General features: G+C 42.8%; 1 protein-coding gene across 3 annotated transcripts; it reads left to right on the forward strand.

Moving 5' to 3' along the window:
* The first annotated feature begins 230 nt into the window (after positions 1–230).
* Positions 231–24,988, forward strand: eps15 (epidermal growth factor receptor pathway substrate 15). Of its 3 annotated transcripts, XM_076725981.1 has the most exons (26): positions 231–304; positions 3,325–3,366; positions 4,115–4,204; positions 4,305–4,352; positions 4,462–4,557; positions 4,778–4,840; positions 5,267–5,392; positions 5,830–5,889; positions 6,321–6,551; positions 6,798–6,943; positions 8,114–8,270; positions 9,270–9,352; positions 11,923–11,995; positions 13,684–13,845; positions 14,005–14,202; positions 14,703–15,125; positions 15,296–15,376; positions 15,647–15,815; positions 15,896–15,940; positions 16,078–16,469; positions 16,690–16,759; positions 16,879–16,949; positions 17,451–17,586; positions 17,794–17,999; positions 20,325–20,346; positions 21,981–24,988. In XM_076725981.1, exons 1-26 carry the CDS (start codon positions 251–253, stop codon positions 22,109–22,111), a joined length of 3,375 nt encoding a protein of 1,124 aa, XP_076582096.1. In that variant the 5' UTR covers positions 231–250; the 3' UTR covers positions 22,112–24,988. The 3 variants fall into 3 exon arrangements, with proteins under 3 accessions (XP_076582096.1, XP_076582097.1, XP_076582098.1); XM_076725982.1 differs by lacking the exon at positions 20,325–20,346; XM_076725983.1 differs by lacking the exons at positions 17,794–17,999; positions 20,325–20,346.

Genomic DNA, 24,988 nt, shown 5'->3' on the forward strand with positions numbered 1-24,988 from the left:
AGTATTTCTTAAGTCCTTGCTCAGGTTGTTATATTACTTCTGTTCTAAGTTAATGAAAAGTACTTTCTTCATCTGCACTGTATATTGTCTATCAGGCACATGGTTTGTGTTGGCTGACGGGATGACAGATAATAGTTTGTGTGAGTAAAATGTGAAATCCTGTCGTGCTGTGGTCTTGAAGTGAGTCCCGTCTGGAGATCCAGTGCCAGGTTTTCCAGCGGCCTCTGTCTGTGTCTGGCAGCAGCGCAGCATGAAAGCAGTGGGAAACAGAAACACTATGGCTGCCACTCTGTCTCTTACTCAGGTAACACTGTCTTATAACTCAAATCTAACGACAGCAAACGCTTCGTGGCCTTTGTCTGTTCTGCTCGGGGACATTTCAACACTGTTAGTGAAACTGGTCAGGCGGAAACGCGAGCTTACCTCGACCCTGGTCTCTCTTTTTGGAAGTTTAGTCCTGCTGTGACTGGGAAAAGTTTCTGCCTAATCTCTTTGGGGACTGCGTAAGGGCGTAGCTAGCTAGCTAGCCTGCTAGCTAACAAGCTAGTTTGTGTGCACTGTTAGGCTGTTTTACAGCCGCTTTATCCAACTTGTGATAAGCCATGTAACGTAACTTGGCTTCGTTTCGGCTGGGAGCGAGTATTATCACGTTTTGTACAGCCTCGTTTTGCTGCAGGCTAGTATTGGTCCTGGCCAAAGAGATGTTAATACGAGATACTCATGTGTGGCTCTGTTGTGGCTTTTCTGTCATGTTTTCGCTAACTAATAGAGCTCATGCTAACACTGTTTTGCGCTAAAAATCAAGCAAGTAACGGACATTAGTCGTGGTAGCCCTACGTTACGCCGGGTGTTTCACTGCTGCTTATGTAGCTTGCTATGTGGTTAGACTGAATAACCAGCCTGCTATTCTTAGAAGTAAACATGCTTCACTGACTGGGTTAGTTTTATCCCTGTGACCTTTCTGAAGTGGACAACGTTAACTGTCAGCCCGTTAGCTTCAGCGGTTGTTTTGTGTCCGTGACAGAAAAACTCAAAATAGTGTTGTCAGTTGTTTTTCAACCAGTAAGAGGAAGTGAGCATGAGTAGCCACTAGCCAACACTGCTGTCACATAATACCAGTCTGCTGCTAGCTAGCTGTTTACTTAAATGCTGCAGTTTGTGTGAAAATGTGTTTGTTTGCACAGTAGATAAGTTATTTAGCAGGTAGCAGCCAGGTCTAATATGTAGGTTGGAGTCCCAGACTTGTTACCTGAGCCACTGTTGCCTGTGATAACAGACACGAGCTGTCTGCCATCACAGATGAGTTCAAAAGCCTGTGTTGATATCTCTGTGTTGTGAGACTTCACTGGTCTGTCAGGCAGCAATGCTTGTTTTAAGTGTGTTGTCAGCGTTGCCACCTGATTATCTTCGCACTGGCTTACTGTTCAGTAGACATCCATGTGTTTTACTACCATGGGTGGATTAGGGAGGTCGATTTCTAGAACAAACCAGCCTGGTCGGTCAGCTCCTGCACTGTAATGTATCTTGCTATCTGCTGCAGTTTTGTATGGGCTGGCTGGATAGTGATTGAGGGGTGTTTTTTCAATGCTCAATTAAAGAGTCACCAGTACAATGACCACACTGTTACAGCCGCCAACAGTTCCAGGCACACTATTGTGTGTCACAGAAATAAGTTGCATTGGCCAAAGAAAGATAAGTGTGTGCAGACAGTTATCTCGCTGTAAATTGGCCGTTGACAATGCTGACAGATAACTATGGTGATCGCAGGCTGTTTTTCTTGTCACTCTTCTTCTGTGCCCGACATATTTGTGCAAGTCTGTAACAAGACTGATGTTTGAACAGATCGCTGCCATACTCTTGCTTTTTGTTTTTTTCATTATGGATTGACGTTTGTATGTCAGTTTGTTTCTCTGCAGAGGGACATTAAGACAGCTTTGCCCACTGGTTGAATGGCCACTCCCTAGCTGATTCACAGTTCAGACAATTATTGTCCACTCCTTTCCTCCTTTGCTGCACCTGTCGTTTTAAAAGCACAACTAATTGTCAGTTTCATATACAGTATGGAGAAGGGAAGGCTGATTCCTTTCCTGTTCGTGCCAGCAGTGGACAATTGTATTACAGATTGTAACAGAGGAAATGGGGCTGTTTAGGGAGGATATGACAGAAGGCCATACGAGCTGTTGTCTGCAGAGTGACACCCTGTTGTAAGAGTTTTAAACTGACCATCCGTAGCCCTGGGAACTGTAGCCTACATGCTGAAGTCAGAGTGAAGTCATTGCTCTCTTTGCATGAAATCCAGTAGAAACCTTCTGCATCATCGTGACTCACAGACGTTCATTGTATGGTGTAACACACAAACTGTATGTCTCCAGATCATTTCCACATCTTTGCCAGGAAGCACACACGAGCAGTGCCTCTCACTGCAGTGAGCCAGTTGTGAGATGATTAGCTGATTGAGAAAATTAATTGCAGACAACTTTGATTCGTCATTTATCAAGCAAGAATACCAAACATTTACTGGTGCTACCTCAGCAAATGTATGTGCATCTGGAAACTTGTGGTGGACATTTTCCCCGATTTTCTGCCACTTCATTAACTAAACAACTATTCAGTTTATCAAAAAACAATAATAAACATAATTATGAATTGCAACCCTAATCTGACATCTGTAGCATGCTGTCATTTGAGGAGTCCTGTAGCCTCATGCTACTTGAAGGTTAGCCTTTGCAAACTGTATACGTTGTTAAAAAAAGGAGACTGCTTATGAGAGTATTTCTTTGGCACAGTGAACTAAATGATACGCTGCATTTGTTCTTTTTGTCTGAGCAGTGATCAAAGTCTCTATTCATTTTTTCCCAGCAGATGTTGTGGGCCATTGACAAAAAGTTCAGCAGTTTTAGTGACAGAAATGTCTATGAATGAGCATGATGATGACAAATGATGCTGAATTTTAACATATTGGTTATAGGCTGTGTCTGCATCCTCCATCTGTAATGGATCAGTCTTTTTTTTTTTTTTGGACAGCTGTCTTGGCTTAGTGGATGACACACTTGCTGTAGCCAGCAAACACTTGTTGAGCATTTGAGCTTGTAAACTGAATCTGCAGAATTGAGAAAGCATTTTAAAGTATCAGTATTAGTTTATTCTTAGTTACATTACATCAATCAAAGGTCATTTTGGGATTGGATGGATGTCATGCATACACCCAAAACAGGGCACATGAGCAGACATGATGGGTTTGTTTGAGTTTCAGATGTTAGCCCTGGTTGGATTCAGTCTGTAAACTTAATTCTGTAAATTGATTTTTTTCTTCTTCTTTAACAGCTCTCCAGTGGAAATCCCATCTATGACAAGTACTATCGGCAGGTATGCAAATATGTCTTCTTGAAGTCTACAATATGGTTTATTGGTATTAGGCCATGGCGTTTTTTATAAAACAGTACATCTCACGCCTTGGTAAAATGTACAGTATATCAGTAAGTAGTGAGCCCATTTTTATTGTTTCATATAGTCATTTTAAGATGCTTTGACTGTTACTGTATTGTGCTGTGCATATATTGTGCTCTGCATATGAATTCCAAAAAAAAAAAAAACAGATGGAGAGAGAAACACTTATGTTTTGAAAATGTGTTTTTTCTGTAGTTTGGGTGCCCTGACCCTTTAAACTCCAAACTAGCTTTCACTAAACTGTAGTGCTGCAGTGAGCGGTGATCTCTCTTCTCTCCTACACTATCAGTTCTCTGTGTCCAGTAAAGGAAGTACCTCTATGAATTAGTAATGTTTCCCTTTACCCAGCATGTCAGGGGAGCTCTTTGTGAGCCTCATGAAAGACTACTAACAGATCCAATATCAAGCTAACACACTGCTGAGAAAATAGCTTTGGTTTATTATCAGTATTGATTTAAGTGACTCAGGGACTCCGCTATCCCACAGGGTAATTGGCACAGTTTTCTTTTGCTCTTTATTTGCCTCCCTTTCACCGTTGTGAATGCACAACTCACAGCTTTTGTCCTTTGTTGTGTTGTAAACTATTGGTTTTTAAGAAATGAAGTGTCTTTTTTAGAAGCGCCGTTGAGAGTGTGTACAACTGCATGTGTTTGACGGTTGTGTGCAGGTTGATCCGACTGGCAGTGGGCGGGTGGCAGCAGCTGATGCAGCTCTGTTCCTGAAGAGGTCAGGCTTGGCTGACCTGGTTCTGGGGAAGGTGGGTAAAGACTCAGTTCAGTGCAGCCACATCACTTCTTTGTTGTCTTTGCTGTTCATGTTGATGGTGATAAATGTCGAAACTGCGTGTGTCTCCATAGATCTGGGATTTGGCAGACTCTGAACGCAAAGGTTCCCTTAACAAGCAGGTATAAAGGCACTGCGGAGTCACATCATAATGGATTTCTTTGTTTTGTGTGCATCTAGTGCATATGATCCCCGGATTTATATCTAATAGTGTACCTCTGGTCTCCTCAGCAATTCTTCATAGCCTTGCGGTTGGTGGCTTGTGCTCAAAATGGCCTGGAGGTGGCGCTCAAGAGCCTTAATGTGGCTGTTCCTCCCCCAAAATTTGTAAGTCAACTAGTGTGTACTTCAGTATGATCTGTGCATACTCTAAATGCTGCTGATGGTAATTTAAAGTTACCTTTAGCTATACTGTATATTCAGAAGTGTTTCATAGTGCATTGTCTTTCTATTTTCCTGCCACAGCAGGATTATGTTTTTAACTGAAACATTGAAACACTGCATTTTTTTAAAAGGCCAAGAATAACTGAGTTTTGTTTATCTCCAGCATGACACAAGCAGCCCACTGTTAGCTGGAGGAGTGGCTGTTGACATTCCCTGGGTTGTCAAGGTGAGGCCCTTGCAGGTTTCTTATCTTTCTATCTTACTGTAACATAGTGATCAATGCTTTTCCAGTTTGCCTTAATATCTTTGTCTTCTCCATAAGAGAACCACAAGAGAAAAAAAATATTAATTGAATATAGTATATATCCAGCACAGAGTGTGATCTTTATGTTGTGTTAATGTAAAATAAATCAAGGCAGTTCAAATATGACACAGACTATTTGTTCAGAAACAAGGCAAGAGTGCTGCGTTACACACACATCAGTAACCCTGAAAACTAGTTATTTCCTCAGCTGATATTTCTTAATTTCTCTGTTGCTTATTGAACTGTCTGGAAGAGTCAGAGTAATTCCTCTCCAGTTTGCCGCATCAGGAATACATCAAGTTTGGATGGTTGGTATCTAATGACGTGTTTTGTGTTTTTTTTCCTCAGCCTGAGGAGAAGATGAAGTTTGACTCTATCTTTGACAGTCTGGGTCCAGTTGGAGGGATTCTAACAGGAGACAAGGTCAAGCCTGTTCTGCTCAACTCCAAACTGCCAGTGGACATCCTCGGCAGGGTACGATCCCCAAACAGGACACTTTTACAGAAGGAAGTAAAAATAGTCATGCATGCAAAGCGACAAAACTCAAGGCAGAAGTCCTGTGCTTGTAAAAGTAACAGGAGAAATGAATACTCACCAGTTTGAGCAGGAGGCTTATAAACAAACCCAGCTTGCTCTGTTAAAGCACCTCTTATCAAAACAAAAAGTGACAAGTAATATACAGATTGTAAGTGACACATTATGCATGGTTTCATTTAGATTCTCATGTATGAATCTAAATGAAACCATGCCAGCTTGAGAGAAGGATGTGAAATCAAGAATCAGTTGGGTAGAAAATGAAATCAGAAAGGAAGTGAGAATCAGGAGTGAGTCAGGGCTTTCAGGGAAATGTGTTATATAGTTTTGAAATGATGCGCACATAACAATAATATCTGTGTGTGTGTGTGTTGAAGGTATGGGAGCTCAGTGACCTTGACAGAGATGGCATGTTGGACAGAGATGAATTTTCTGTGGTAAGGAATTGGTTAATATCACAGATACAAAGAAACCGCATGAGTTACAGTTTGCAGTTAGTTTCAGCTTTGGCTGTTTCTGAACTGCGATATTCAAATCCACTCTTCCCCTCAGTATACTACAGCTTTAATATTCCAGGCATCTACGCCATATCAACGTTTCCGAACTTGTTTTCAAAAATGTGTTTTTCCTCATCTTCACTATCTGGATATATTTGCTTCAGGAATAGATTTTAAAGTTTTTTCACCCTTTTTTTTTGTACTGATATTATATGTACCATCTTGGAGGCTGTTACAGGTTGTGAAAATCATTTCTGTTGTCCTGAATGGAACGAATTCCAGACATGTGGAAGAAGTGTGAAGACTGCATGACTGCAGGATGGTTCATTGGTAATTGTCTTTTATCATTGATTTTTGTTGCCCTTGTCCAGGCCATGTATCTGGTGTACAGAGCTCTGGAGGGGGAGCCTGTTCCCATGTCCCTACCACCTCCCCTGGTTCCACCCTCCAAGAGGAAAAAACCCTCTGTGCCTCCTGTGATGCCCCTGTTACCCTCGCCCCCCTCAGCCAAAGACAGTCGCTCCTCCCACGCTGGCTCTAAGACCATGCCACACCCCCCTAAACCCGCCCCAGCTCCTGTCCCCACACCAGCGGCTGTCCCTGTGAGTACCAGACCCTCTCTCCTGTGCATGCAGTTCCTTTATTTTACCACCACATAGCTGCAACAACAAACATTTAAAATGATTTCAAACTGGATAGTTCAGTGTGTTTTTCAAAAGAACAAGACCAGAGAGAGTGTGAAGGTGAGTAAGGTTTGAGTTTGAATTAATGTACTGTACTGTAGGTGGTATTAAACTCCATTATGAAGCTCTGGTGCTAGTTAAAAGTCTTTTTTGTTGCCTGTGCAGTGGGTGGTGTCGCCAGCAGACAAAGCAAAGTACGATGAGCTATTCAACAAGACAGACGGAGACATGGACGGCCTTGTGTCTGGACCTGAAGTCAGAGATATCTTCCTCAAGACTGGGCTGCCTTCCGCCACACTCGCACGCATCTGGTAAGCAGGGACCCCAACGCTCCACCAGCATACAACCCTGATTCCAAAAAGGTTGTGACGCAGTGTAAACTGTAAATAACAACCGAATGCAGTGATTTGGAAATGAACATTGTTTCACTTCACAGTGTTTCTGTGCTCATTTAGTAATATCCTTTATGCAAGAATGTGTTTCTCAGAGTGATGAACTCAATGATGATGATGAGGTAAAACTGTCAATGTATTGTCTTTGCACTGTTTTCAACTGAGTGTATGTCAAAAAGTATCAGCAAATATCATGTTCTGCTTTGTTAATGTTTTACACAGCATCGCCACTTCTTGGAATCAGGGTTGTATAAGACTGGTTCTGCAAAGTGCACGCATGCACGCACACAAGCACACGCACATTGTACTAGTTTGGTTATTGACGTGAAACCTTTTCACTTGGTTTAAAATGGTCTTTATGAGATTATTTGTATTCTTAAGTGAAGCAAATGGCATATTTATATTTGCCACAAATCACAGACTTTGGCTTGAAGCTCTTTACAATCTGTACAGCTTGTACCATTATCCATCATTAGACCATTGATTTGTTTAAGGGAAAAACCCTGTAATGGGGAAAAAGAGGTAGAAATCTCAACAAAAGCAACACAACAGGCATCCCTCTTCCAGGACAGAAAGACATGCAATAGATGTCATCCGTACAGAGTAGCAGAAATAACAACAGTAATGTCACAGGATGGAGAGGCAGAGCACAGAGTACATTTTGTTGGCATTAGGCAGCACAAATGGTGTAAAATCACATGCTGTGTTCTAAATTTAGGGGTTGGAGTTGGAAATAGTCAGTGTTGAAGAAAACCTTTTTTTCCTGACATACAATGCCTGTGATTATGAAACTAATGAGGGTGTGTGGAGTGGACAAATAATGATTGTCATTTAAGCTGTGATAGCTCTGTCCTGGGTGGTATTGTTGAAGGATAATGACAGGAGTGTTCACAGCACTGCGGTGCATGCTGACACGTCCGACCAGGACAGTCTCACATCATATGGATTTTCATCTTCACACGGCTGATTAGCCTCTGTCCTATTGTGACCGTCCTGTGTTTTGAGTTCAGTCAGGCAATCAAAAATAGCCGTTGCCCAGGGTGTAAATCGTTACTCTCTTATGTAACCTGTGTCTGTTTGTGTTCTCAGGGAGCTGTGTGACATTGGAGACATCGGGAAACTGACCCGAGAGCAGTTTGCCCTGGCGCTGTATCTGATCAATCAGAAGCTGGCTAAAGGCCTGGACCCTCCGCAGAGTCTCTCCCCTGAGATGATTCCTCCGTCTGACCGACAGAACATCAAACAGGTGAGCTGCTCAGAGCTCTCATGTATAAGAAAGGTAATTAGGGACGTCTGAATCCCTTTTTTGGTCTCCTTTCAACACGAAGGTGTGCATGATGATACAGAAAAATCTAGAAAATAAAAAAATCTAATATATATTATATATATTTGGCAGTGTTTTTTTTTTTTTTTTCTAATTTGCATTTAATCATATACGTCTTAGTTTTTGCCTGTCTTTTAATATGCTATCATAACTGACTGATGTCATTTGTTTATGTTGCTAAAACACTCTCCTGTTATGCTTTTTGTCTTTCTTTTCCTCCTGAAGCAAAACTTTTATGCTGTTCCCTCTGTGTCACCACTTTCCTTTTTTTCCATTTTTTCCATTTCACGTGTGCAGCAGGATGATCCTGAGTGAGTCTGTGGTAGTTTACTGACTCAGGGGCATCTCATTGCTTTTAACATGCTGCCTCTCTTTGTCACCTTTCCGCCTTGTCTCACTCAAATTTTCTTCAAATTCCTGTTTTTCTTAGTAAAACTAAATTATATTTCAATGTCATTTGTCCCTGATGTTTTTAGCTATCTAAATATTTATGCTTGGAGGGTAAGCTGACAAGAACAGAGGTTGCTGTTTTAAGTATTTTGAGATGCACTGATTGCACCAGGTCCCATCTGTAGATGAAGTTGACTTGATTTATCTTATAAAATTGACAGGAGAAGTGGGGTTGTAAGAGTCTCCACCTTCGTAACATGAGAGAACAAAGTGAACTCTAACACAGTAAACCTTATTACCTCCTCCTGTTCGTTTTTGCAGTGATGTTTTTTCTCTTTACACTCTACTTGGATGGATTTCTCATGAACATATGAGTAATTTTGTCGTTCTCTCTAGTGTTAGAAATTGAGTCTGTCCCTTCAGTATGTGATTAGAGGCAATCCTTAGTGTAAGTGTCATCATCGTCATGGTGTTTTCTTTCAGAAGTGACTTTAATCAATTTTTTTATCCTCCGCCACGCCTCCTCTTCAGAACAACGTAGTTAACCTGGCAGCTGACTTCTCTGCCATCAAGGAGCTTGACTCTCTCAGTAACGAGATTGTCGAACTACAAAGGTAAGCTTTTGTTCTCATGTTCATTTAAAAAAATGAATCACACTTTTTGTCACTGGTGGTGCTAAGAGGTAGTTTAAGCATGGCCTGTACTTGAGTTTCCAGTAATTTATAAAGATGTTCATCATCCAAAATAAGATATTTAAGCCAGTATTTGACTGCAGTGTACATCAAATGTTATTAAATGAGAAGATGCATTTTTAGTGTTAAGCCCTGCATATTATTAGAAAAAATATGTTCAAAATAAACTCGTCAGATTGCATCAAAACCGAGGAGGTGAATGTCTGCTGTCAGTCTCTGTATCCTGTCCTGACCAGCAGGATGCAGTGTTTCCCTCAAATACACTGTATATATTGGGAGACACTGGTTCAAGTATACAAGATTATATCACTGTCACTCTCTCAGACTTGCTTAGAACACTCACACCCACAGCTTCAGTGAAAATAAATAAATATACTGTGTTTTTGCTGCAGGCTGATTAAAAAACAGCAGATGGCTGTGAAGCTGAGTTCTATAGCTGCTGTTTGACAGTAAGGTGAAGAGTGACTGTAGAATCAGATGCCATGTATTCACCTTCCCTTTATACCTTTATACACTATTTCTGTCTGAAACATCTAGCCCCAAATATTTTATGTAAATTAAGTATACATGGCAGAGAGCACATCATCTACCAAAATACATATTTCAGAAAAGGCTCCTCTTTCTGACAGCTCCTCATGTTTCATTCATGCTTTCGTCATCACTTTAAAGATAGATGCAAATATCTTTTTGTGTATGTAGTTCTGGTTTCACTGAAGGTTGATTATCAGCATCGGTGGGCATGGATTTAAATTTCATAACGAGAAGTGAGAAACTGTCCTTCAACCCCCACCCCGCCCTCAGACACACACACACACACACACACACACACACACACACACACACTAGATGACAGCTGTTTGAGGTACGAAAGATGGAGAGAAATGGAAACTAAGTGTCAGAGCTTCAGACAGGCAGCAGTTTGAGAGGAGCTCGAAAAGATGATGCGTGTTTGTGAATGCTTCAAAATGTGGCAGCGACCTGCAGTTGAAGATGAGGAGGATGGTGAGGATGATGATGACGGGTAAGAGGACAATGGGAATAATAACTCAGCTGGTGTTGACTGGAGGTTTGCTGGGTGAAGTTGTTCTGTTATCAAGGGAATTGTGCATTTTGATGTGAGAAGAGAGGGAGAATGTAAAAATAGCCGCTGTTATTTTTAGTCGGTGTTCAAACGGATGGTACAGTGGTACTTTTTAAGGTTGATGCCTGTTTTTGTGTTGCGTTGTTGTGTTTTGCATTGAGTTACACAACAAATGTACCTTATGCATACTAAAGTGTTACTTTTTGTTGAGGGTGTACGAATGCAGATTTCAGGACTGAAACAGTGATGCAAAATGTTTGTGTTATTTGTTAATCCTGTCATAAACAAAACATAATGTCACACTGTCATAGCTGCAGTGCTTATTGTGTTTGTCTGCCTCAACAGACAGATATAATTAGCTGTGCGATAAAACAATGGAACAGCCTTGTGAAAATGACATAAACAGTGACAGGAGGTTGATCCGTCTCTCTCTGAAAATGTAATAAATTAAAATACCATAAATACTCATCAGTATGTTTTTACTGAAAAGTACCTTTAAATCGAGTCATGATGTGTCTCTAAGGAAATTCCCTAGTGTTGTGTTTTGCTTCTACTTTTTGTGACATTTCCTTTTTTTTTTGTATTTGTTAAACAAACGTTATGCACTTAAAAATAGTTTCAATATGTTTAAGAAGTGGAAGTGGAAAATTTCATAGCTGAAATTGCTGCCATTGAAATGATTAATGTTATTATTGTGATTAGTGATAAAGTAGGATGACTTTAGACACAAAATGGACTGAATTTTTGGTGTCTTACGCAGTATTTTAACACACTAAATGAAGCACACCTTTAAAGTAAACCTAAACATTTGTGCCTTTTGGTAGAAAATAAAACATTAATTAATTGTCCGTTTGTACAGGAGTGATTATGAATCCCTTGTCCTCACTCCACTCTCTTCCATTTCCTCTCTGGGTGGGTGGATGAAAGACTGAAGTGGAGAGGATGAACATACGCGCAGCACAAATGATAGATGTTGTAGGTTGGCTCATCATCACTCGTCCCTCCTCCTTTTCTTCCTCCCTCCATCCTCAAGGCAGCCATCTGCTTCTCACTCCTCATCTCCCACACATTTGACTGAGCGAGCACATACTCACTTTCCACAACACTCGCCCTCATCGCGCTTACAGCACCGCGCATCTGCAGCCCTGAAGTCTCACACACGCTCCACATTTCTTCATATCAGCTCACACACACCTGCTGTAACTGCAGGCGTTCAGGCGGCTGTCTCTACTGTGGAGTTGTGATTTTAGGACATCATGGTGGTTCAGGGAGAAGAGGTGGTGGTGGTTCAGGGCCAGGGGAAAGAAGGCTCAGCGGAGGGCTGGCTGGGGCTGGGTGGGCCTGGAGCACCGGGTCTACCCTCTCTGTCCTTGGTGGCTAAATACTCCTGTCTCTTGTGCTGGGCACCCAGGGAGAAGAGCTCTGTGGAGGAGGAGATCAAAGAGAAGGAGGAAGCCATCAGACAGCGCAGCAGCGAAGTGCAGGTAAGGTCCTGATGATGTGTTTGTCTGTGAGTCTCTTTCTGTTCCCAGTGCAGTGGACACAGAGAGAAACAGGGATTTATGGGTAGACGGGATGGATGGCATGGTCGTGTAGATATTTGCTCTCTTTCATAGGACTGGTGTTGGAACATAACTAGTGTCCATGTATGAGCATGTATGTATTTCTGCTGCTTGTCGCTTTCTTAAATGACAACCCAGATCAGACAAAGCAGATGTAAGAACTGTAGGTGCTAAAGCAGGTGTTCACTTTTGTTATATGTACACACTGGAGGAGGAGGCGATCAATAATACATTTGGCCGGCAGTCTTGGACGCTTGTTCAGAAACACATTTAGTGTTTCTCAGAGAGGGAGAGGCTGGTGTCCTTGTGTAGGCGTGTCTGCCTGCTCTGAGCCTGAGAGATGGGCTCTATTTTTGGGAGCTGATGGCTTAAAGGGCTAGTCTGCTTCGCTTTTGGGATTTCAGTTAGATGTTGGAGTATGAAGGTGGATCTCAGGGGAGTCTCATGCTGATGCAGCTCAATTTCTTAGATGCACTACAGTGTAGCCTCGAGTGCTTTTGGCTTTTTATACTGTAATGCGTTTTCTAAATATATTCCTCGACATCATATGTTGTGGCTGTTGTGATCTGTGCTGCTGTTACCCCGGCCCAGAGTCTAAGACTTCCCCTGCAGTGTTTCTCAGAGGTTCAGATTTTATTTGTGGAGGTGGCACATGGTGGCGAGGAGCTCTGACACCCATCACTTGACAGTCAGCGGCAAAACGGCATTGGTTGCACAGGCTAAGGAGAATAATGCAGGCAAAATCACAAGATATTAGTTTTGGTGGGTGAACAAGGGATTAAGATGTATGACATCTCTGGGTTGAGTCCAGCCAGAGACCTTCACCACTTTTAGCTGTTAAACAACCTGCAGCCTCTAAACCAAAATAAAATCAGTGCAGCTAAAGTTCCCGTGCTCCTTCCTCTGCCAGCGGGTGCACTTCTGACAAACAGTTGACATTGTTTGAATTGAACAGAAGTTGGTGTCTCTGCAGGCTCGGTGGGCAACTCTGATTTGTGGTACATCTTGTGTGAATTCCATGTCATTCTAAACTCCCTTCCCTCTTTTAGTTTTTACTGATTTAGTCAGCACAGGCAGGATTTTCTTCTTTTATTCGGAACTTCCATACAAACAAAAACAACTGCCTCACATGAGACAGCACTTTCACTTTACAGGCAAGTAGAAAAGAGAACGAAGCAGCTCCACTGCGTGCAGTCATCAACAGCCCATTCGCTCGCTGTGTAGCAGTGCATACGCTGTGAATGACTTAGCGTAACTGTCCTTTATCACTAAATTATTGACCTTACATTCAACCAACACGCATGTCTTCCTCCTGTCATCACGTTTTGTGTGCACTTTTTTGTCCCTCTTTTCAGTGATGGCTGCAATGGAAAAATACATTATTGTATATTCACATGTGGGTGTTCTTTTATCCCTCCATGTTCTGAGCAGCTGGAAGATTAAAGAAGCTCTTGTTTCTTCTTTTATTTATCCATATTTGAAATAATCTGTTTAATTAAAGTCAGTCATTGAGCTCCCTTTCTGTGTCTTTTTAGCAAGGTTTGCCTGTGACATAATACACAAACACATGCTTAGTTCGACCTGTCTCCTCTTTGGCTTGATGTCCACAGGATTTACAGGATGAGGTGGCGAGGGAGAGCGAGGAACTGCAGCGGCTCCAGGCTCAGCGTCAGAAGGTCCAGGACGCGTTGGATGAGCTGGACCAACAGAAAGGCTCTCTGGAGGAGCAGCTGACTCATATTCGCCAGCAGACCAGCCAAGAGACCCAACTGGTGGGCAGATGAATTTATTTCCATACTGGAAAGCCTCACAAACGACTGAGCACTAGTAAAGCACACCAGTCACCAGTATAAATTGGTGACCCATTCCAATCACATGACTCCTACTCCTGAGTGATACTAACTTATTCTTAATTTTTACGTCTGTCACAGATTTCATCACTGCAGTCGGAGCACGAGGACCAGGAACAGAGGATATGTCAGTACGAGGAGGAGCTGGTCCAGGCCCGAGAGGAGCTCCTGGCTCTGCAGGAGGAGAGCAGGAGGCTGCAGGAGAAGGTCCAGGCCGCTCAGGAGCAGCTCACACCTCTGCAGGAGTCTGTCCGCGACTCCTTTACACAAGTTGCACAGGTTGGTTTATGTGAAGCACGCTGCAACTGCCGGGGCAGAAATGAAAATAAAATGCCCAGCTTTACAGCAGAAATAAACATGTTTACAGCCTGGTACAAAAAATGGTTTTGGTCTCCATAGCGAGTTTCACTGTTAATAACTGTATGGGTGGTGAATTTTCATATAACTCACTCATTTAAATTGAAGCTTAAAGGTCTGCATGGCTGCTTTGAGTGACAGCCAGTAGGTTTTAGCAACCAGGCTTCATTTGGCCTACCACGCTCCACCTCTTTGCACATTTTTGAATTAGCCTGTCAGGCACTGCCAAGATGGTGACAGCTGGAGCCACTGTCACTGAGCTTCACAATGGCTCTTCAGAAACCTGTGGGTGAAGTCCATGGTGTGAATCTGTGTCTCGTGCTCATAAAATTCCTTTTCTCTGCAGGAAATAGGAACTGTGTTTTTATTTTTCTGTTTCTCTGTGTTGTTCTTGGGTTTTCTCCATCTCTCTGCCGTGTTAGGTTCAGCAGAAACTGAATGACCTACAGGTGGAGGAGAGGTCAGTAACTGCCCAGCTCAGCTGGAAGAGAGCCCTGGAGGACAACTCTCCCGTCATGGTTAACGGATCAGCAGGCCCCACTGCAGAGCTGCACCAGGGGGATCCATTCCAGCAGGACCTCTTCCAGGAGGACCAGCCTAAAGAGCTGAAGGAGGAAGAACCAGCTGCTCTCTGCAATGAGCAGAAAGAACATTCAGATCAAAAAGATAAAGAAGGAGTGAATGAAAGAGAAGAGGAAGAAGAGAAGGAGGAAGAGAGTCCAAAGACTCCAGAGGAGGAAAAGCTGAAACCTGATGCGTTGGATGATCTCTATACTAGTCTAGCCTCCTCTGAGATGTTTAATAATGTTTCAGCTCTCGCCAAACCACAAGAGAACACCGTTAGGGTAATAAATACACTCGCCTCACTTATCAGTCCTTGTTATACTTTGCACTTCCCGCTACACCTGTGCGCTGCTGTTTTTTTCTTGTTTAGCCCCCACCAGTCATGCATAATCAGCAGGCTTAATTTACTTACTACTTATTTAGTCTTTGCTGTGACCTCTCATGTCTCCAGGAACAGAGTAGCCCCACACCTGACGTCTCCTCGGAGGTCACAGATGATGCAGAGGAGTCACCTAAAGAGAGCCCACCAAAGGTAAAGACCCCGAGTTAGTGAAGTATTTCTGTGTTAGACGGTAAACAAACAACTTTCCTGAATTCCCTGTGTCATTTAGCCAAGCAGATTTCCAAGTAAAACATGTATAATCTGATCGTATACTGACACATGGAAATGCAAAAAGCACAGGAAAGATGCATTGGCGTCTAACCCAATCTAATTGATCCAAATGTGTCACGTAAACATAATGCTCACATCATTTACTGTAGTGTTGAAGCTTGTCAGCAGAGCCGTGTTGCTGTCCAACAGGTTGCATCTCCGGAGCCAGAGAGCAAACAGGAGCCAGCAGAGTCCCCAGAGACCACCACCACCACCTCCTCATTACCACCTCAAGTGGGCCCTTGCTCTGTGCCGCCCCAGACCAGCCCTCCCTCCCTGCCTGAGATGGACTTCTTCAATTCAGACCCTTTTACCGACCGTGAGTCCAATTTGTTGTACAAAAGCTTGTAAATGTGATGTCAGTGTAGTCATATAAATGACTGTTCTTTCATCATATAGACGATCCATTCAAAGATGATCCATTTGGAAAAGCAGACGCTGCAGGTAAGTTAGCTGTGATGAGCAGGCAAACTAATCTGTCATTTAAAAGATCCTAAACAAAAAAAAAAAGAAATCAATATGTATATGTATGTATATCTGTGTGTTACATTCTGTATCTGTTGCTGTTTCTGTTAAATCAGATCCATTTGGAGGAGATCCCTTCAAAGGGTCTGACCCCTTTGCTGCAGACTCTTTCTTCGCACAGACCCCCGGTGCCCCCTTTTCCTCAGGCGACCCTTTCACTGCCTCAGCTGACCCCTTTGGTACCACTACTGGCATGCCAGAACCAGACCTGTTTGCAGCCAAGCTAAACGACGCAGCGGCTGCACCGGGTCCAGATCCCTTCACCTCCAAACCTTCCAATCCAGCTTTAGCAGCCAAGGATCCTTTCACCTCCACTGCTAACAATATGGCCAATTCGGACCCATTTGGACGCAAAGCGAACACCACTGGGGGGGCGGATCCATTCGGTTCTCAGGACGGAGGGTCAGATCCCTTCAGCTGCTCTCCACCCAGCTCTGACCTGGCTGTGGTGAGTACGCCTGCTGTAAAACCTGGTCACAATGTACTCACTCCCAAATTAAGCGGCAAGTTATCGACCATTCTTAATAAACAGAAAAAACATCAATTAAGTCCCAGTCATGAATATTTTATGGTGCAGTTAAAGGTTTGTTTACATCAGTGATTCTTGTAAACACAGTAGTTAACAATCCTGTATGTAATGTAATAAGTCCTATATGTTCTGTTTTTAGAAGGACACTGCATCAACCAATGACCCGTTCGCTCCAGGTGGTACGACAGTGAACGCCAGCTCAGACCCAGGTATGACTTGGTGGTATAGCGCCACCCTCTGGGGACAGACCCCATTGCACTATTTCCAGTGTCTGTATGGGTGTTGCCAGTTTTAAATGCTTACTGACTTGTATGTGTTTGTGTTTCAGATCCGTTTGCTGCTGTATTTGGTAATGAATCATTTGGAGGGGGCTTTGCAGATTTCAGTGCCTTGACAAAGGTAATTAAGCATTGTTGTTCACACCCACACCGTGCTGAAATAACACCGACTGTCGTGTGGAGTGAATCACACTGAGTATCAGTCAGAAATAACGACTGTCAGTTCAGTCTGTGGACCTAGAAGTTGTTGCAACAAAGTGAACTCACTTCTGCGGTAACACCAGAACTTCCAGGAAGACTGAATGAGCTGTTGAGTGTGTTGTGGTTTACAGGAGGAAATGGCTGACACACTAAACTCATCATCCAGTTCATACAATAAGCAACAGTATTTGATGTGCGACATCGTAAATTACTGGAAATTTGAACAGTGTGTTCTACAAATGTTGCCTCTGTCTATTGATTTATAATGCAGTTGTATCAGAGTATTTTAGCAGTAAAGGTACTGCACAGCACCCTGAATAACATCAACACCAAATCACCAAGAGCTCACAACTGCTGTGATTCTACTGTAGCTCCTGCAAACAGCGTGTGTATTTGATTTGGTGTGAACCGTCTGTTTCAGTCAAACGGTGCTGACCAGTTTGGCATCAACAATAAGAACCTGTTCCAGGAAGACGGCCAGTCTGCCGGCCCCGATGTGCCCCCAGCCCTGCCCCCAAAAACGGGTACGCCAACTAGACCACCTCCTCCACCTCCAGGTCAGTACTTGCATTGTTCAGTCGCACTGTGGAAAGGTAACCGTTGTTAAATGTAGTGCTCTCAGGATGCATCGTGTTGAATTATGCTGCTCCATGCTTCGTCTGTCTTTCTGCAGTCTTTATTCTGTATGTCCATTCCTTTTCTGTTTGTCTGTATTGACACTTGCATGTGTCTTTATGTCTGTCTGTCTGTTGGTGCCCTGTCAGGTAAGAGATCGTCCCTCTCCAGAACAGAGTCCTCTGACTCCTTCCAACGACGAGGGCAGTTCCTCCCTCAGCCCTCAGGAGACTTCACCTCCTCAGCCTCCTCCTCTTCCCTGCCTGCCAAGGATCCTTTAGCCGACCCCTTCGCCCCCTCCTCCCCTCCTCGCCACAACGTACGGGAAGCTGACCGATTTGCCAGCTTTGACAAAGTGAGCACCTCCCTCTCTCCCTCTCCCTCACCTTCATCTGACTCTCAATAGTTACGCCCTCTTCTCTTTTTGTTTTCCTGCTAATAAATCATATTTAATCAAATCATATCCATCAAGCAAATCAGGCGAGCTTTATGAATCACTCCATCCACTGCCATTTAAAAGTCCCAAAGAAGTGAACAAACCAGCTGATGTAAAGTGTCACAGAGTAGCACAGGGTCTCGATGCTACATTTGTGTATTTGCTAACCTTGTTTTCTGGAACTAAGCTAAAATAAGCAGATAAATCTTCTAGATTTGATTTTCTTTCTTGCATCCTGTCAGCTACTGGTGTATATTTAGCTCTTTATTGTGAATGCAATATTACCTTGCCATGTAAACATTCTTTATACTTGTAATTATTTTTTGTTACTGATTTATATTGGGATTGCACTTAATTTATGCCCTATTACTGAAGTTGCACTGTCTTACTTGAAAAGGAAATGTACAGAAATGTTATCGATATATTCATATATTAATTCTGCAACATATTTGTAGTAACATACTCAAGTTCTTTTACAAATTCATGAATTATATACACATCTATCTTTAGGGTACCTCTTAATGGTTGGCAGTGAATGGAGAGATGAGAGGCTGCCTGTATTTGGCTTCTGTTAGCCATCCCAACTCAGCGCGCTGACATTACAGCATGTGCATATTTCATTCCAAAATGAGATATATGTCTTCTTGCAAAATGTTTCATTTTATGCACCTTTTTACACTGAAATTGCATCTCAGGTGAATTTCAGACTGTGGTCATTCTGGCTCTGACCAGTGTCTGGGCTCAGAGTCAGTATGTGGCTGAGTCGGCACGATTATGGCCTGAAGGCATCACAGCAGTTGACCTTGATGAAGGAGAAGCAGAGTCGTGCAGGCTGCCTCCTGAGTGAGACCGTTTCAGCCTATGAACTTGAAATTTAATGAATCGATCAGTGTTCTAGAAACTCATTGATTAAACATGCTCTAGGAGAAATGTGCAGCAGCTGCTACACAACAGATGCCCCTCTGAGAAATACCACATTTAATCCTCTCTTTTCACAAGTGAAAGAAGAACAAGGGAAGTACAGTTCCCTGTCTGTGTACAAATAGTCATAATATCTAACATTCAAAAACCAAGAGAAGCATTTGTGGCAAAACAGCTCTAAACATGGGTTGAACCCCTCTGTTGATGTATCAGGAATTAATCAGCGATAGTATTGAAGTCCTCTCTCTTTGTAAGACTGCATACAAGTGTACTGTCAAGCTGTGAATTTGGGATGGATGACTATTATTAAAAGACTGTTGATGCCTCACACGACTACACCCGCATGTCCCTGTCGAACCCCGACCCGCACGCACTAACGGTGTGTTTGTTTAGCTGGCTCTCATTCACTCATACCACTGCCTCCGCCATTCCTCAAGTTAGTGTTTTGTTTTTTTTTCTCCCTTTACCGCTATTTATTTATTTACCCACGCATCCATCTGTTCATCCATCCATCCCTTCATTCATCAGTTCATTCAGCCCTTGTCTGGTCGAGAAACAGATCTCCTGTATTCTCTGTGTGTGTGTGTGTGTGTGTGTATGTGTGTGTGTGTGTGTGTGTGTGTGTGTGTGTGTGTGTGTGTGTGTGTGTGTGTGTGTGTCTTTCCACCTCTGTCATAAAAGTTGAATAAAGAGTTGAATCAAGGGCATCATCTCTGGCCTCTATGTGCATCCATGACACCACTATCTCAGCTTTTGAAGGGCCATGCCAATGTTTTTGCATTTGCACGTCATGTAAAGCGAGGTGCGACTCTTCTTCACATCACTGCAGACACTTTCCAAAGCATGCCTTACATTTAAGATCATTTCCTTCCCTCCGAGCAGCCTACCTTTGTTTGTCAGTTCTCTAATTTCTGCATTGTTGTGTTGCACCTGACAATATTGAAGGTATACACGTTATTAATGGGGATAGTTTTATCTCAAACACATTTTACGTCTCTACAAGTTCCTATTTGTGCTCTGACACTGTAGTGGCTACAGGGAAAGCTGGAAAATATGAATCGACAGTGTGGTGTGCTTTGGAAAATGTTTGCCAATGACATAAAACTTAGAGGTTTTGTACAAAATGGGCTAAAACATGCAAAAATACCAAGTATGGTCCTCTCAAGTATTTTGACAGAATCCCACAAATCACTGAATCAGTCACTGAAGGAAGACAAACGCACCAGATATGTGAAGGGTTTCTTTAAGTTTTACATTACAGCCTATCGTTCCTCTTGCTTAAGCACTTTATTGATGTCTGATTTCGTTCATATTTAAAAGCAGCAGTGGAATGTATCACCTGCAAGTAATAAATGCATGTTCTCTACTAAATCCGTTACATGTTTCTTAAATGTTCTCGTCATGCATGATCCGCTCTACTCGACACCGAAATCATCGGCTCCAAAACGCCTCGTAGTGAATGTCGTCTGGCTTCTTACTTTTCCTTTGCATGGGTGGATACGTGCTGTGATGACCTGTGATGCTTCTGTCTGTCGTTCATTGAGAATAATGAACCTGTTGACACAGTGCATGTCCGGCATTTTAATCATTAACTGACTTAACCAACAAAGTGTGTGTTTACAAAGTTCACATGGCTTCCATTCATTTGTCAGTCGAGATCCGTTTTCTCAGTGCTTTTATCCTGATCACATGAGACGTGTGCTGACAGGCCTGAGGGGCAGAGACCGTCACTCTCAAGTGTTTTAAAAGGCTTGTTTTTGAGTGGTTTGGTTGTGCTATGGTTGGGGCACTGAATGATGGCTTTAGATATATAGACCACACAGTGATGGACCTTTCTCATGTTGGACATTTCAACTCCTCAAACACAGGTGGAACTAATGACAGTGATGGCTGTGTTGCATTCAGGTGTCAGTTCACGGGCCCTGATATTGTGCATGTTGGCTTACTGACACAGATGATTAGCTGCAGATTATTCAGTCATTAGTTACACCTGTGCTTACATGTCAAAATGTCCACGTCGACGGCCGGGAGTCATTTGTCAGTGGGTTGTCAAAAAAAATTTATCACAAGTGTGACAGATCTGACACTCACTGCACCACAGAAATATTTTCAGCCATGATGCAGAAGTGCTCAGTACAAGCTGTAATACACAGTTAAAGATGCCCTTCTCTGTGACCTGCTGCATCCCCGACAGATGCATTGATATGTGATATGATATGTGATATCAGCATGCATGGTTACAGATACGTGATGAGAAGTTTCAGGGGATGTCACAGTGGCTTAGGGGGCTAAGATGTGTACCACATTACCTGAGATATTCCTGGTTTGATTCCAGTCAGGGACCTTTGTTGCATGTCCCCTTTTTCCCTCCTTTCCTGTTAAATTTCTTGGCAAAAATGCCTCAAAAATAACATTGCAGTAGAGAAATGCCGAAGATATGTTCAAGGAACTTTAACATAGTTCTAGCAAGTTTAACTTTAAACTGTAAATAACCAACTCATCTCAGCCCCAAGACTGTAATAACCACATTTAGGGCATTGTAACTGAAAATGTGTTTATTTAGACAGAAAATATCAATATTGACCTCATAAAGACAGTAGTGATAGGCCCACACCGACAGGAAAACATTCCCTCTGAGACATTATTCCTAGAAACATGGAAGTGACAGAGCCAGACACGAGAAACACGTGCCAAACGTAATACAACATCCCTGCAAGGAGCAGCTCCTTCACGGAGCCTGCAGTGCTCAGCGATGATGGTATGCATTACATCATCCAGGTGTTGTTGTTCTTTGTGGTTATCTGTTGTCAGCAGACCAAGTATTTTATCTTTGAGAATCTGTTAACTGTTCATTTGTTTGTCTGTTTGTGTCTCCTCTCACCCTCATATTTCTTTGTATCATGTGCTGCTCTGTCCACCCCCCCCCATGTGTGTGACGTGTGTGTTCATGTGTGTGTGTTTTCTGTGTTGACGGAGCAGTATCCCACAGAGGAAGACATGATAGAGTGGGCAAAGCGCGAGAGCGAGCGAGAGGAAAAGGAGCGACTTGCCAGGCTCACCCAGCAGGAACAAGAGGACCTGGAGCTGGCCATCGCACTCAGCAAGTCTGAACTCTCCTGAGGAGCTCCTTTCCCCTCCTCCCCTCCTCCACTGGCCCGGCTCGGCACGGCACGGCCTGGCCCAGCACAGAAAGCACCAAAGCAAAGCAGGGACTGTGTAGGACTGATTCAGCAGCACCTGCTGACCCCATGAAGAGACTTAGAGAATAAACCCACCTCTGAATCTTTGGACGCCCCCTCTCCCCGCACCGTGTTCACTGTTCACTGCAGCACCACGTTTCCCATCCTGTTGGTCTCTGTGGCCTCGTTATGGAGGCGAGGACCAAGATGGACGGATTGTTGAATGAAGTGCAGTGAATGTGGGTTTAGAGATTGTTAAGATTGCTCCGTTAATGCCACATTAACTCCCCAGAATGTAATTTATTGAAGCGTACACTCTAAACTACATTGAAGTAGCCTCGTCAAAAGTCCACTAACAGTTCTCACTACACTTTATTGACACTCGACTCGTTCTAGCTTCTGAAGTTATAATGAGAATTTCAAGAGATTTCCTTCATTAAAAATAGACTTGCTAATTTTGTAGAGCCCCGAATTCCCCCAATTTCCTTCCAGCTGTTGGTTAATCCTCTGAAACTAAATTGTGAACTTGGGTAGTTTCAAGCTGAAGGGACAGAACGTGTGTTTTTGGAGGCATTGTAATAACATTGAAGAGTGCAAGTCAGTCCTTTTGAAATGGAGCGACCACGCACTTTTCCAGTCCGGTATGATGGCAGAGGGCCGATGAGATTTTTTTAAAGATATTTTTGTTCAGGACACGGTGACAGAACTCAACATTTCTACATGTTTAACTGGAAGTTACCAGACCTCTCATATGTGAAACGCATGTGCAGATTTATACAAAAAAAATTGAACAAATGCATCACAACCATCAGCTTCTAGTCACTTAAATGTCTTTTAGATATCAGCAGTGCTTTGCTTTACCCGCCATCCGCTCTGTCTGTGTTAGGACGTTTTGGGGAGACACTGAAAGGAATGAAACTACATCCATTACGTGTAATGATTACGTGTTGATTGGCATTAAATTTCAGGGCACACTACAAAGGGATTGTACAAAACTAGAACACATCTGCTTTTCCGAGAGAGTCCAACATTCATAATCTGAGATTTGGATCTAAAAATGTTGTTTTCATCACCAAATTACTTACGATCTGTTAATTAATGTGAAACTTCTAATTCAGGGTAACTACTGAAAACTGCTTTCAGTGTGGCCTCAGATTAAAGAACAGTGTTTTTTGCTGAAATGTGTTTGGAATAACTGGTGAGTTTGGACATTAACGGACAAACGTGAGTTAAAAATAGAAACTGAATGAATGTATGAGTGTGAGAAAACAGATTTATACCCACTTTACCTGCTCTTTGTACTCATACGTTAAATTAATGGTGTTGATGATATTATTAATCATGATTCTCCAGGCCAGAGGTCAGTGTTGGGCACAGAGCCGTCTCCCTTAAATCAGTGTCTTGCTGTCGCCACAATAAAATGCTGGCGTTGTACGTTTCTGCAAATCACAGATATGTTAAATTTGTTGATGTAGTTCAGATTATGGTACACGCATATGAGTTTTCTCATCAGGGGAGGAGGACGGTGGTGGCATGACAGCTCGATGAGGCATGTTTGTGGCATCCAAACTGGGTATTTTAAGCCAAAACAGGAGCTTTTTCTAACTTAGCTCAGTGGTTTTTGAGCCAGAACCTAACCAGACCGTAACCACACAGAGATTGAGAGATTGAGACGTGAAGTTTGAATGTAAAACTGAGACATTTCTGTGGTTTGCAGACACATTCGACGCCAACAATTTTTCTGGTGACTGGTTTGTGCTGAACGACACTTTGCAGCATGTGTGCTGGTTGTGTAAATACTATTTTTAATGAGAGAAGCATATTAAAGAAAAAAACTCAGAATCCACTTCAGAAATCTCACACCGGTTCCCATTTCAGTGTCTGCCACTGTTGGTGCTTCTTTTGTTTAAACTTGATTGGTTTTTTTTGTTGTTGTTGTCTCTAACTGGATTTCAAAGTCTTACTCACAGTCAGTCAAAGCTGTTTCGGGTCTCTCTGCGTTTCGGTTGAGCGGTTTGTCTTCTGTCTGTCCACTTCAGACTCTGTGGGGATTTAACTTGCAGAAGAAGCTGCTGCTGTGTTGTGAGGATAAACGCTGCCGCCGCACTGCCACCTCATTCCTGTTAACGCCCTCACAGCACGTGGTTGGCCAGTCATTCTTCTTCTTCTTCTTCTTCTCGCTGGGTGGTTTTGTGTTTCTCCCAGAAAATGAGCTAAGTTACTTAACACTGAGTGCTAAACTGTGATAGACGCTTTCTGAACAAGGGACGGCTCGGTGAAGAGCAGGAGGCCTTCGTTTTCTTTTCTTTTGCTAATTTCTGACCAAACTGTGCACAACATGTCGGACCCCTCTTCCTGTTCTGACATTCTCCTCTCAGCCTTGTTTAGAATGAGCATCGTCATAGTTTCCTCTTCTCATGTTTAACCAGTTTGCTGTCTGTGGTTTGTCCTGCACTTCCTACTTGGTGCATCTCTCATATTGCAGTTTATTGTAAATACAACAGAACAGGAGTCGCCTGTCTGTTCTTCACCCTCACCGCTGAGTCTCTGGTCATATTACAGTTGATGGTCTCCTTCTCTCACATTTAAAGGCCACCAGACGCGTTGCTGTCATTTGTACAGAATCCTTGAATTTTACAAATCAAGAACCACTTAATGTTTCTAGGCGTACCCATAAAGGCTTTTTAAAACTCAAGCTAATTGTATTTTATTTTGTATTTTCTAACATGTAAGAAAAAATACCTAATGGGAGGTTTGGCCAGAATATGTAATGCATTTAATTGAAACAGAATAAATATTAAACGTGTA

Source organism: Chaetodon auriga, chromosome 3 (genome assembly GCF_051107435.1).
Source record: "Chaetodon auriga isolate fChaAug3 chromosome 3, fChaAug3.hap1, whole genome shotgun sequence".
Lineage (NCBI taxonomy): Eukaryota > Metazoa > Chordata > Actinopteri > Chaetodontiformes > Chaetodontidae > Chaetodon > Chaetodon auriga.

Excerpts from the sequence above, each read along its gene's own strand:
- eps15 (XM_076725981.1), top strand. The coding sequence starts at position 251 with ATGAAAGCAGTGGGAAACAGAAACACTATGGCTGCCACTCTGTCTCTT. Across the intron at positions 3,367-4,114 it reads ATGACAAGTACTATCGGCAG|GTTGATCCGACTGGCAGTGG; the intron begins GTATGCAAATAT and ends GGTTGTGTGCAG. Across the intron at positions 15,377-15,646 it reads CTAAAGAGAGCCCACCAAAG|GTTGCATCTCCGGAGCCAGA; the intron begins GTAAAGACCCCG and ends GCTGTCCAACAG.